The sequence below is a fragment of the Aptenodytes forsteri genome, unplaced genomic scaffold (assembly GCF_000699145.1).
Source record: "Aptenodytes forsteri isolate BGI_AS27 unplaced genomic scaffold, ASM69914v1 Scaffold119, whole genome shotgun sequence".
Classification (NCBI taxonomy): Eukaryota; Metazoa; Chordata; class Aves; order Sphenisciformes; family Spheniscidae; genus Aptenodytes; species Aptenodytes forsteri.
Window position 1 is genome coordinate 8,746,257 of NW_008796165.1, and position 14,282 is coordinate 8,760,538.

The following is a 14,282-nucleotide window of genomic DNA, read 5'->3' on the forward strand; positions in this document are numbered from 1 at the left end:
TTGTTAAGAAATGAGTACTTGTTTTAGAAAAAAAATTGTACTTTTAAAATTCAGTTAGTTAACACTGCAAAAAACTGCATATTATATTTTTATTTTCAACATGTAGTTTTGTATATTAAATTTATTGAAATTAAAAACTAAACACTGTATTGTCTTCATCTGCTCAGGAAGACAGAGGCAGCGCTGCCTTACTTGTCTGGACTCTTTTCCGTCTATAAACTTGCCCTACCTAAATAGCTGGCGCAGGAGCGCTCCGACTCCCCAGTGCAGGCACATCCTCTCCTTCGCGATCAGTCGTTTCTGTTAGCTCACAGAGATTTAAAAACACAAACATATTTGGTACCATTTTTTGTGTGCTGCTGATCAAAAGCATTCCTGAAAATAGTCATAATCCGGTTTTCTACGTGACAAAGAGTGGCTATTTTCCCCATCACCTGAAAGAATTGTAAAAGCCTATTTTTGTAAAAATACAAGGAACTTTTGGGAAGCAGCAGAGTTTAGTGTACTTTTTTTTTTCCCCTCTCCTTTTTTAAACTAAAAAAAAAAAAAGGAAGAAAAAGAAAAGAAAAAGGATGAAGGCACAGTACCCGGGCTGCACTGAACAAGCAGTGCAGCAAGCATGGCATAAAGCCTATTTTTGTAAAAATACAAGGAACTTTTGGGAAGCAGCAGAGTTTAGTGTACTTTTTTTTTTCCCCTCTCCTTTTTTAAACTAAAAAAAAAAAGGAAGAAAAAGAAAAGAAAAAGGATGAAGGCACAGTACCCGGGCTGCACTGAACAAGCAGTGCAGCAAGCATGGCAGACAACTGGTAGCCAGAACAAAAATGTAGATCTGTAAACACCTGCTGCTAAGAAGTCTTGCATTCTTCCTTCTGAAAGGCAACGTTCCATTGAACTTCATGTTGCAATGGCATGCATGGAGGAGGGACACACTGCTGCTAGATTGCTGCCTGAGTTCTCTCTCCTCTATTTTAGGACACGACAAAAAAAAAAAAAACAAAAGGCCTCGATAAGAGAGAACAGAAAAAGCAGTAGCAGACTGTTCACTGTACCATGTTGGCTGCTCCTACACTTGAAAAAATGAATTCTAGTAAAAGTCTTACCTGTGACTGGACTAAAAAGTTTTTGCACTGCCTCAGGGAATTTTTAAGGGGCTAAACTTTTCACACACCACTATGCATAGTTAATGTAACATTCATCCTGGTGCTACATTAGTAGTCCCACATTAAGGCAATTCTGTCTATTTTGTGTAGACTAGTAACAAGCCCCTGCAGCAGCAAATTTCCAGAGCCTTACATTTGCCTTAAAGTTATTAATAAGCATTATGGCTGTTATCAAAATAGACATTAGGTTCAGTAGTGCATTCGTTTAACATCTTTGGTGCTTGCGGCTAGCAGCATCTTTCTACATATGTTCATCCCACATCTTTTAACATTCCAATGGATCTGGGGAAAAAAAAACAACAAAAAACCCAACAAAATTACTCGATGCAGTACTTAACAGATGTTCACAATTCAAGGTCACATTATATGTAAAATGCTGACATGAATTTTCTGGATGGTCAACTAGAAAAATCAACGGAGCAAAATTACTAAGCTCTAGTGATCGAAAACGCTTAGGTGTCCAGTCACGGCACAAGGCCAAGCTGTTACTTCAGATACGGCCATCAAACGTGTCCCTCACAGCCAAACTGTGAAGCTCGGGGGCAGCTTCTGACCTCCTTGGCTGTGAGGAAGAAATCACTAGGCAAACAGTCCCTTTGGTGCTACAAATTCAAACCCATGTATTGAAACAAGACCTCTCGATCTGTAAAATCTAACACAATTTGGAAGCAAAGGTGTGGCAAACAGGTGATGTCGCTGTGAAGCTGATGAATATTAGCTTAACTGCCATTTATAAATGCAAAGCAAAACACTATGCTAAGGAAGAGGGAGCACAGAGACTTCAGGAGCTCAAGTGAAGGAAGGAGGATTACTTATTAGAAACTGTATTTATGCATCATCTGTTCTCCATGAGAAAAGGTGAGGTTTGTTGCATGCTCGTACAGCAAGGTCATGGTCCGAGAGGAGGGCTCTACATGCTGTCACAGTACAATAAATACCTGCTCAGAAGGGATCAACACGGTCATACCCCTGCCAATAACACCCTATGACTGCAGGCAATTTGCACGCGCACCGAAGGGAGAACTGACTGTCCCTAGCGAGTCAGTGTCCTCTCTCTGGTTTTATGAACATAAGCTGTGGGAGAAGCGAGGACTTAAGTTTCAGGATATCCGTGATTGTGTCCAACTAATCTGAATTTCTTTCAAACAACATCAGGCACATACATAAAAGTAGGCGGAATTAGAGATTCCACAGGCAGATGGACTTCTGGTTCTTATCTTCCAGTAACTTTATGTAGAAAATCACTTAAAAAAAAAAAAAGACACCAGAATTTTTGGTATTTATTTGCTTTTGGTTTTTTGTAAGAAGGGAGAATTTGCAATACCCTAAAAAGCAGAGCATGAGAAAGGAAGACAAGCTCCAAAACCAAGCAGTTTCCATAGAGGCTGGCAAGAAGAGGAAGCCTACCTCTTTTTCATCCTTGTAATATACAGCCGCTTTGGCACCAGAATTTGGTATTTATTTGCTTTTGGTTTTTTGTAAGAAGGGAGAATTTGCAATACCCTAAAAAGCAGAGCATGAGAAAGGAAGACAAGCTCCAAAACCAAGCAGTTTCCATAGAGGCTGGCAAGAAGAGGAAGCCTACCTCTTTTTCATCCTTGTAATATACAGCCGCTTTGGCAGCACATGGCTCCTCTTCTGTACTTGATGTGAGCACCAGGCACAGTTCTCCAGGTAGCCTGTATTCAGCTGCACGGTTTCTCCCTGCCCAGAGGCCTCAAGTATCCAGAAGAAAGCCTATCTCCAACAGCTTCCCTTTCAGATGAAGTCAAGCAGACTTTCATGGGACAAACGAATGCCCTTCTCTAGCTTCTGGTAGGGGAAGAAGGGTCCTTGCTAACTCTGAAAGGTTTTTTGCTAACAATAAGGATGGACAGAAAGCACCCTCCCTCCTAGAAAGGACTCATCAATCTTATTTTCTAAATATTATTCTAAAAAAAGGTGACGCTAGCAGCTCTCCCTGTATTTCAAGTGACTGTGAAATAGCATCTTTGATAGACAAACTAATCAGAGATTCTGTAACCTCATTTCTGAAATTATGTCAACTCACCACTACAAATATAAGGATGAATGGTATCAAAGCCAGAGCTATGTAATTAGGTCAATGTCAACAAAAGACATTATTCAAGCAGAGTTTATCTGTAGCCCTGTCAAGTTCTGGCCAGACCATCCTTAGACGCAGTATTCATACCTCAGGTAGAACTAATGTTCAAGGACCAGCCAATTTTCCGTAATTGTTTGAAGATCTTGACCACTGAGGGGCTCCCTGAGTCTCACTTTTACCTCCAGTTTCCCTCCAGTGGGCTTTCTGCCATCAAAAATCTGAAAGAACCACAAAAAGAAGAGCAGTTAGCGCACATACGAATGATAATGTCAAACTATAGTGCCTCAGGCAACCATTGACTTTACTTCCCCGTGAGGAAAAGGTGACAGAGATCACCTGCAGGTAACTGCAGTGCTGGGAGGTGTCGCAGCCGCGTGCTTCCCCAGATTCGTAATTCAGCAGAGCAGGTTCCCCACACAACCCACGCAAGGCGGCTACACCAATGGCTGCACTACACCTCTGCCTGCCACGCACCAAGCCCCCGAAGGACAAAAGGACTCCACGGGCAGCGGTGTCCATGAGACATCATGTCTGTGATGCAGCCCAAGGGATTTTTTTTTTTTTTTTTTTTTAAAGGTTCCACATCATGATCTCCTATGGATCTTACGGCAGCTTTCTATCCACTCTGTCAGTCTTCACTTAACCCTTTGATCTGTTAGCTACCAACACAAATATTTTTGGGAATCACCTGAATTTCTGGTCCTGACAAAGAAAACTATCTTGATACAGAAAATTTGCAGAAGAGAGTCCCCAAGAAGTTCCCAGTACCAGAACGGTCACAGCTAAGACAAGCTTCAAGCGATGATAAAACAAAGAACAGCCCATTGTTTATCAAACTCATCCAACACAAAACTGTCACCTGTATACAGATACATTTATGTAATGCGAATATTCATTTTCCCTTTGCATTCAAACACTACTTACTAGAAGAACACACCCCACCCAGAAAACATACCTCGATGATCTCTCTAACTTCACATTCTGATTCCAGCTTTTCCAGTTTCAAGTGTGCTGTCCCCACCTGCTTGTCACTTCTGAAAAAGGACCTGTTTCAAAGAAATCTTCCTTAATTGAATGGGTAAGGTTTTTCAGAACATTAAAGACAAAGCAAGCTAAGAGGTCATCACTATTTGCACCATCACCGCATCCAGGAGGGCTAGTCAAGACGTGCTACTAGAACCCTACAAACCGGGGTGGCAAGGGGCAAACCCTTCGTGAACTAGACTACACGGACGAGCTATGGAAGTACTCATTTTTTAATTATTCTCTTGCAACCAAATTAAAGATGGGGACAGTAGTGAAGAAAAACAATTAACTAAACTAGCACTTGGAATGGCAGCAGCTTTCGTCCCTGCACAGGGCAACAGGGAAGAAGGGCCTAACAGCCAGCAACCTTCTGCAACAGGCTGTTTAATAGAACAGGCTGAAAAACTTCCCAAGGAAGTTGCATCTCTCATCAAAACAAACATTTCACAGGCACATGCTGGTTTTGGCAAACCTTATTAGGAAAAAGTCACAGGAATCATTCCGTTTCATTTTGATAAATCAAAACACTCCATTTCAACAAGAAAGAACATTTCATTTCAGCTATTGTTTTGATTCACCTTCATGCTGGTAGTTTTAACAGTCAAGAACTATCATTTTAGAATTTCTACTCTGCTGAAATTAAACACAGAGCATTTTTATCCTGCAAGGAAAACAATCAACTTTTCTCTACTACAGTCACTTCAGTTAACTGTTTTATCAGCAAGAGACCCATCTTTACCTTAACAGAGACAGGTGGTGCAATCCTCATCCAGGCAAACTCCTCCAAAAGGCAACAGCTAAGACTAAAACACTCTAATTCCACAGAAGTGTTCAGCTCAAAGCACTGGATTTCTTTACCTGCATCCAAGCTTTTCCCTGAATCAGCCTCCAAAAGGTTTGATAAACAACTAAAATCTAGAGATTCTGGAGGTAGGAAAGCCAACCAGCCATGCCTGTCATGTTCTAGAAAATCTGCCAAGAATTCAGAAGCTTCCTTTTTTACACCATTCTATTTAGGAAAAAAACAAGCAAGCAAACCAACCAACAAACAAAAAAAACCAACCCCAAACATCCACCTTTCTTCCTATTATCATTAAGAGATATAAAGACATTATCAAGCAAGATGACATATGCAATGAAAACTCTTAAGATTATTATATGGAGCCTCATGATCATGTCATCTCTGGCAACAGTAACCAGTATATTAATACACAGACCTGATGCTGCCATCAGTGCCTACAATTTCCAAGTGAACATCTGTGAACCGATTGTCTAAAATCTCTGACTGGAAAAGGAGTAAGGGTGTTTCCTCACATTCACCACCTCAACGACTGCTTCATTCATATATTCTCCAAAGAGCTCGTAATCAACCACAGTATAAGAAACCTGTCATCCAGACTTTAACCTCACTTTCTGGCCTGCGTGTTCAGAAATAGCGTCAGGAATGCTATGGCTCATATAGCACCAGATGAGGTGGTACAGACAATGGTCTGGTACCGTTAGCCCAGGCTGCAGGGAGCTCAGACACTTCTAGATTCGATAAAGAGTGCAAGACCACTACTACTCCGAATGCACTGGAACGTGCAGCGAGTCACTGTTAGGAAGTACATCTCTTCCAAACACCTGTTGCTGAAGGACTTCAAAGACTCCAGCTCAGTTGTTCAGATTGCTTCTTATTTGTCAGTTTGTCCATCTCAACACAAACTGCTGTAGTAAAGAAAAACTGTGTCACAAGTACCTCAAGGGCTGCTAGCGCTGCCTCCAAACACGATGCCTATGAATTTTGTTGACAGAAAGCCTTCCAAAGATGAGACTGTATTCTCCATCAATGAGACCACAGTAGATCCACAAAATCATTTAGAGAAGTTCAGAATTCATTAGCTTACATGCTAGAATACTTCCTTTACTTCACAAGCATCATAAAATGAAGAAGGGTTACATAATTGTACTGCAGTATGTTGGACACTTTGTTCATAAACTTAAAAAGAGAATAAGCAATTATTCTAGCTGAATTTTTAAAAACGTTTTTCCATTTTATAATTCAAGAAACAATAAAGACTGGTTCATCCCTGATCAGTTCTAAGGGGTTTGCAGTAAAGAATGTGAACTTGCTCTAGGCCATGGCTTCAGAAACAGCTCTGGGGAAATCACCTTTTATCTTCAGAAGCTTTTAGAAGAGCTTTAAGGAGAGGCTTTTCCTTTGGAAAACTACATTGCTGGGCTTTTACTTGAAAGTGTTTTTTAAACTGAAGTTTAATACATATGACCTGAAACAAGTCTCCTTTGCTCACTGAGAGAAAATAATTCTTGGGAGATGGTCAAAGAGCTATCAGAGCCCCCAAAACTGCAACATCTACAAGCATTTCTGAAAGTATTATTCATGTATAGTCTTGAAGAAAGATAGGGAGCAGACAGTCTTTAGAAAAGAGCCTGGATCACTTAATCCTCTCCTTTCTCCCGAGAAGATGGCCGGGGGAAGGTAGCATTTCTTCTTTTCCTCCTTCCCTGTCGCTCTTTGCCCAGGGGAACTGCTCCCCTCCTCCCAATCCAGAAACAAGCATATATTTAACTTGTTAGATTCCTCTTCTAAGAACAAAATTCTCAGAACCAGAAAAGAGACAACCCGCACAGATTTTTTCGCTAATCTTTGAAAAGGCTTCAAAGGCAAATCTGGAACTGGCATACAACTCATGAATCACTGGAGAGTGTTTCCCAATGGGTAAACTTAAGCCTGAGCTCAGACCTTAAAAACAAGCACAGTTCCAGCTGGTAAAAGAATAGGATATGCCCCATATGCACAATGGTATGCAAAAGATAGGGAAAAACATTTTAAACAAATGTAAACACTTAACAGTTCTATGCAAAAGAGGCAGGATCTCTAATGATGACATCTTGAACAACAGCAGTGGAGCAGTCAGTATAGACAGAGAAAATCAGCTTTTGCTTCAACGGAGATGCAAATGGAAGATCTGGAGTAAAAACAATGGGACTTTAGCTCACAAATTAAAACATCTACAACTTGAAAACTATCTCGGAGAACGTATGGATCATTTCTGCATGTCCCAGTAATAGAAACAAAGAACAGCACAAAGAGCCACCGAGACAAAAAACAGGCTCTCTCATCCAAGTCATGGATCACAACCAACTCGGGGATTAGTGAATATAGGCCACTCCGACTTTGAATAAATCAGTAATGAGCCGAGACGTAGGACAATTTCCCTGAATGTTACCAACTGTTAACATCCATCTCATCATCTTGATCTCTGAGATGAGGGGAGTCTGTCTCTCTCAAGATAGTCTAACAGTTTGCTAGCAGTCTTCGGTAAATATTGTAAGATCCTCAGAATGAAGATAAGTACAAAAACATAACACTAGTCCTGCCATCATCTGCCATCTGCTTTACTGCTGTTAATGTTTTGCTGCCACTTGTACTTCATTATTCTACAAAGTTATCCCATATAACATTTAAATCTTCTAGTCCTGATGACTAAAACCAAATTGTATAAGAATCAAAACAATTTGAAGCTGAATCATTACCTTCTCAGTCTCATCAATTCCTCTTAATGCACTAATCCTCAACTGATCTGCCGGTTATGAACCAACTTCACTGAACTGCTCCCTTTTTTTCACCCCCATAGGGGAAGATACAGAGTTTAGGCACATTTTGAAAGGAGTTCTCAGACTATCTTCCCCCCCATAGGGGAAGATACAGAGCTTAGGCACATTTTGAAAGGAGTTCTCAGACATGAGAACTAGACAACTCTATTGCTAGCTTAAAGATTGTGCTTCATAAATTTCAGCTACAACACTCTTTTCAACTGTTGCTAGAGAAGCAATGAGGGGGGAGCAAACAGCGGACTTACCCTTTATGAAATACTTCGAATTTAATTCCTTTGGACCGAATTGCTCGTCGGAAACCTCTGTGATTTCGGTTGATGTTCAACTTAAACAACTGGTTATATTCTACAGTTAAGATATAGAAAAATGAAAGCAAGCTGTGAAAGTCAAACTATGTGCAGTGCTCTATTACAGGCACATACCCAGACCTCTGTTTATCTCAGTTTGGCCCATTTGTGAAAGACACTTCACATCCATATGAACCTCCTTCTCAGGAGGTTATTTCAGTCATTAACGAGTTAGTGTCCCTGTGCAACAGTTCATCTGTCATCCCCACTTTACAGGGACAGAAACCAAACTGCAGAAGAAACAAGTCATCATGAGGAGGTGACAGCAAGTTACCAGAGAATCTAGGTCTTTCAGCAATTAAACAGAGTGTCTGTGGCTAAGAAAAAGGTACAAAATAATAAGGAAAAAGCATAGGAAGGTTGGAATGACTGGGAAGGGGTGTTTTGATAATGTAATTAATACTGTTTTAACACCAGTTTCATTAATGAGCGTGACAAGAACTATGCCACAGGATACCTTTTTATCAGAAAGTGTCACAACATTGTACAACTAATGTTCAAAGACTTAGCTGCTGTGCTACCCAGTAACACTCATCTCTGCTTGCCAGCCCGGGAACCCAACACATTAAAGCTAAGTAGCTGCTCAGCAAGTGCAGATCAAGTTATTGGAAGACGTGGAACACAGCTCTCAGTATCGGAGCTTCAGGACTTCTACTCTTAACAGAAAATATATACATATATATAAACTCAAAAGATATATATCTCGAGATAAATTCACAACTAGTAATTTGGATACTGAATTCAAAGTTATTTTGATACTGGATGGCTGCTTACTGCAAGAATTGAAAAAATAATACAGCAATAAACCAAACTCAGAGTGCAAGATGATTAATTCTAAAATGCCTGATGAGTCTAATACTGGTATTCAATGGCTAGGTACAAAGGGGTATTTTTCAAAAGGTACAAAGAAAATATTTTAGTTGGTTTCAAGACACATTGTCTTAAAAAAAAAAATCTATTTCTGTAATGATGCTTTGTCAGGTTTAGAAATGTTAGCTGATTAGCAAAAATCATGACAGGATTGGCAATCTCACAGGACAAAATCTGACTGAAAAAGATCTGATCCATGGAGATATTAAAATTAATAATTTAACTTATTTAATAAAGAAAAATTTCTTTATCTGGCCCATCTCCCAGCAGGGTTGACAGCAACAGCTGAAGCATGACTAGTAACTGGATGATTTCACTAATTCATAACACAATAACTACCAGCAATATTGGGATGAGGGTGAAGAAATTGCCAACACAGCTGGACTTCACCCTCCAACAAGCCCTTTCATAAGAAAGAAGAAAAAAGGTGGTGGGAGGCCCTCTGGCCCGATTCACAGTATGAGACTAGCCTGTACTTTCCAGCGATTCCTAAGATGCAATGTTTTTCCCTCTGTCCCAGAGAAAGTACTAACCTGGAGAATTGTTATTGTTAATTACAGGTGTTTTACTCTTTTGAGGTTGCTCCTATTAAAAGAGACACACATTACATAAAACCATCAGATACTGTTTCAAAATACAGAGTACTAACCATTTTTATTACCAGCTCTTTTTTATACCTATACAAGAAACATGAGGTTTAGAGGGTTATCTGAATGATAAGAAGAGTCATGGTACATTCAAGACTAAAATATTTGGATTTCATTGTGGTAACGAGTATAACACTAGATAAAGAATAAGCCAAAACATTACATTAAATATAAGAGCCACAGATAAGCTACACGGTCACACTCAATTCAATCCAATCATCATAAAGTTACTGACTGCGGTTGTTAAACTACATGATAGTAGTTCGCGCATGTTCCATGACACAGTAATGTTCCTTCTGTGTTAGTTGGAATAATAAGCTACACGAGGAATTCATCACAAATCATTCAGGGAATTGCCCTACTATTATTTTGCCTGACAATCAATCTGCCACCAAAATGAATTAACTTTTAACCTAAAGCAGAGCACAAACTAAATCTCTGGGGACTGAACAAGGACAACGTGACCTAATTATTGCAGCTACTTTGCAAAACTGATTTCAGCTATGAAGGAGAAAGGTGGTGTATTTGACTTTTGGCTAAGCAGTAAAGATCTGGCTTTTTTTAAAACAAAGAAAAATAGATTAAAAGCAACTATGCTGATTCTTACTTATTCCCCAGAAAATTATTCTTACAGACCAATTCTGTTTTCAGCCACACTAATGGGGGGGACTCCTCCATTAAGGCCTCATGTAACACAAACCTGATCTGACCATCACCAATTTCCCACAGATACCTGAATTTATTTTAGTGGAATTGCTGCAAAATTTATTAGGAAGTAAAAATCTAGGCTCTGCACTCTCACAGGGCTAAGTATTAGTCCTGTAAGAGCAAAGATTGTTTTTGCCCTTCAGAGAAAGCAGCAGAAGCCCCAGCACTTCTACTGATAGCAAGACTAGACAGCCCTCCTTAGAAGCCCTTCTAGCTCAATGGTTTCAGTATTTTTCAGACCAAAGACTGCTTTTTAAAGGTGAGGAGAACAGGATGACACTGGGGAGTTTCAAGGAAAGAAGCAAAATATATACGTATATATATTTTTTTATATACATACACATATATATGCACATATATACATGCACATACACATAAGTTAATTAGTAAGGTCAAGAAAATTGTATGGCCTAAGTCCTTTCTCCAGATATGCACATATATATTTGCTAATTAAATCACCAGGAGTCAAGTGCATTTATTTGATGACAAAGATTAACCTTTTCAATCCGTTTCTATAATTATAAGAGATGTCCAAAAGCAATGCCTTGAAAAGCTTGTTTTCTTAAAGGAATAGGACTTAGAGGAAGATCACATCTAAGGTGGCCCCTCTCCCCTAGCGACAACTTCGCATGCCCTTGTGTTTGGTTGAAGTTACCAGTGCGTTTGCACCCCTGAAAGAAATGAACTTCTACAAGTTTTACAAACACTGGAAACAGTCTGATTAGCATCTTCAGGGGGAAAAGGTGGGTATGGTTTAGCACTGTGAATGCTGTTTAGCAGTAAGCTGGTGGTCAGCCAGCCAGAGAACATGCAAGCCTGAAGCAGACATCACACCGCTAAGCATAAGGTGTGGAGAAGATCAAGAGAAAGGTGCAGCAAAGCTCATATCTGCAGTAAACAGATTCAGCAGTTCTGTTTCTCAGAAAAAGTTTCTGTTTTAAAAATGAATTCAGGCAGTATGCCTAGAAGTGTTTTCCCTGTCTAGAAGAAAACCTACACTTCCTCCTTGAAGCCCCCACAAGCTAATACAGTGGCAAGGGTCACAGACTGAGGAACAGAAAAGCCAGGACACACACTCACCGCACTCGGGTACTGAAATTCAAACTTCACAAATGCATCCAAATCTCTTGGTGATACACCTGAATGAGACAACAACCAGCCAATCCAAACAGCCAATGCAGATATTTTCATTGCATCTGTAATGTTGAGCAGGATTTTCAAGAGCACCTAACCGATTTTCAGTAGGACTCATGACCTCTCTCTTGACAACTGAAAACCCCATCCATCAAACCAAAATCCATAGAAAGCTGGCATCCAAAGGAAAACATCTACTTTTCTTAATCCTGCTGTTAGTCCTGAGACAGTCTAGCACAGATGGTTTACAAGCTCCCAGAAACGAGGGACTAAAAGCAGTAACATTGGTAGGAGCAACTCCTGTCTACTGAAGGGTCAATACATATTAAGGTGGTGCAGAGTTAAGGCAGGCACTCATAACAAAATAGGAGATAAACATGAAACTTAAACTATGACCCAGTTATGAATGAACCCAGGACAATTTAAAGTTCTTCCCTCTGTCCAGATGGAACCCAGATTCTCTCTAGTCTTCTGTTTTGTTTGTTTGTTTAAATACTGTTTAAAAGGTTGGGGGAGGGGGGATTGAGCCTGAAACCTGGTTATTTTGTTTTAAATGAGTGCTGGCTACAAAGGTCTTGACTCCTGAAGTGGTCTTCAAGGTAGAAAAATCTCATTCCCCACTACTTCCCTTACCTACTCAGAGGAAAAAGCCCACGTGCCCTTTCGAGTACATACCTGGCGGAGATGGTAGGTTTATCCCCCTGACAATAAAAAGGTGCATTTCTGTGCTGTTGAGCTCAGAAAATATCCTGTGAAAAAATAAAGACAAAAAAGTGTATTCATCCCAGTAGCCCACCACCACCTGATCCACTGCCAGACCAGGATGCCACAGGTATTTGTCAGCCCTTTTTCAGTAGTGCACTCCTACATAGATCATCTTCATAAATTACAAAAGAGCAAGGAAAGAGCACAAACCAAGATAAAAACATCTCTGAGGTATAGTGAAAAATGCCACAAACAAAGCCCAAAGGCAACAGGATTGAGGGAGAAATACAGAGGAAGGAAGAATGGCTGAAGTTGCATAATATAAGAGATGAATCTGGAAATATTTTGAAAACAAAAGAACCCAGAAGATAAGTTAGAGAACAACTTCTGTGTATTTAAGTTGTTGAGAGTGTCCTTTCAGGAATGCTGAGCCTAACCCTAGGTGCCACCCGAGTTTGCTGAAGCCCACAATTCCCTAAACAAGAGCTAGAAACCAGAAAACTCATTCCAGCCTGCCTGAGAAATCCCTTTAATTTTCCACACCTTATCATTTTAAAGGTTCTTTCCTCAAAGTGATGGCTTGGAGGATCCATTCCTTGCGCTCGTGCAAGCTGTAGGATGTCCATGTCCTTTTTGCAACCTTGTGCCAGTTTCTCAAACCTATAGAAAAGGCAAACAAACAATAGAAAAGCTAAACACACACTGGAACATCGAACAGAGCATTCTGCCAAATACAGACCACAGAGTAAGCCTCAGACCAGAGGTCTGAGAGCAACTTGGAGATGCAGACCTCACAGTTACTGACCCTTTCACATAATGAGAAGCATACCAACCTGAACCCCCATCATCTTTAGGGGGATCAGGCAGACTCATCCCACATTGTGGGATGATTAACAGCAGGCAACAGGTCTTACCGAGTCGTTTCTGCTACATTTCCCAGATGCATGAATTGCTTGGAATACTGCAAACACCTCTATCAACAGAAACAAAACCAAACAAATACAGATGCAGTCAGTGATCCTTACACACAGATTCGTGACTGGCAGAGAGTTTTAAGGTTGATGACAACCTAATTTAAGAACAGCCAAGAGTTTTCCCAGGTCACCCCAAAACATCCAACCCCCCCCAGTCCTTTAAGCCCAAAGCTGAGCACAGCTTTGTTTGAGCTGTTCTGCCCTATTACTTTTTAATCACTTAATTTCTAGATATGAGGTTCACCCAAGGGCTAGTCTTATTTGGATACTATTTTCAAACTTGAGTGCTCATATTTAATAGTGATAATTTGATAGTTCCAAGCCTCCAAGCACACCCTCTGACTTCAACTACCAGAGAATCCAACTCTGAAAATTTTCCACTTTAGGACACACAAAATCAAAAAGTATTTTAAAAGAAAAACAAAAGACCCCACAGAAACAATGATGGGATTATAATATTAATAAAGCCCAGAGAAATGTAAAAAAAAAAAGAACAACCCCCAAAACATTTCTAAAAAAAAGATAAAATGGTCACCTCATGTTGGTCCTTCAGCAATTTTATGAGCTGGGCATACACTTCATCTGCTTTCTGAGACAGTCTGACATCTTCATGGTGTATGAAGATAAAATCACCCTCATCATCTGTAGGGGGTGATGGCAGCTGCAACACAAGAACACCACATTTTAGAGCCCTTACAGGAAAAAATGAAGTAGACAAAAAGCAGTCAGAATATATGGAAAGGTCAGTGAAGGGAGATGGGTTGTTTTTCTTCTCAAGGCAATTCCAACCCAACCACTACTTACACCACTGCCTGACAACTGCTTAAGTCATAAAACCCTGCAAAATGTCTTACAGGCCTAGTTCCCTGATTATTCAGGTCAGGTGAGCTATTACAGTGCAGCTTGGTTTCCCCATCTACCCAAATACCAAGAGAAACCAGATCATCACTGTATCACGTGCACCTGATCCTCATCCCAAAATGGAG

General features: G+C 40.2%; 1 protein-coding gene across 1 annotated transcript in view; it reads right to left on the bottom strand.

Moving 5' to 3' along the window:
- Positions 1 to 700: 700 nt before the first annotated feature.
- CC2D1B (coiled-coil and C2 domain containing 1B) overlaps positions 701 to 14,282 on the bottom strand; it is a 35,421-nt gene continuing 21,839 nt past the window's right edge. The window contains exons 15-24 of the mRNA XM_009287367.2: positions 13,832 to 13,957; positions 13,237 to 13,295; positions 12,866 to 12,982; positions 12,293 to 12,366; positions 11,564 to 11,622; positions 9,662 to 9,713; positions 8,157 to 8,256; positions 4,223 to 4,313; positions 3,355 to 3,485; positions 701 to 1,445 (exon numbers count right to left, since the gene is read on the bottom strand). Coding sequence (XP_009285642.1) covers positions 3,366 to 3,485; positions 4,223 to 4,313; positions 8,157 to 8,256; positions 9,662 to 9,713; positions 11,564 to 11,622; positions 12,293 to 12,366; positions 12,866 to 12,982; positions 13,237 to 13,295; positions 13,832 to 13,957 — 798 coding nt within the window. The 3' untranslated portion in view covers positions 701 to 1,445; positions 3,355 to 3,365. The remainder of the gene's footprint in view (positions 1,446 to 3,354; positions 3,486 to 4,222; positions 4,314 to 8,156; positions 8,257 to 9,661; positions 9,714 to 11,563; positions 11,623 to 12,292; positions 12,367 to 12,865; positions 12,983 to 13,236; positions 13,296 to 13,831; positions 13,958 to 14,282) is intronic.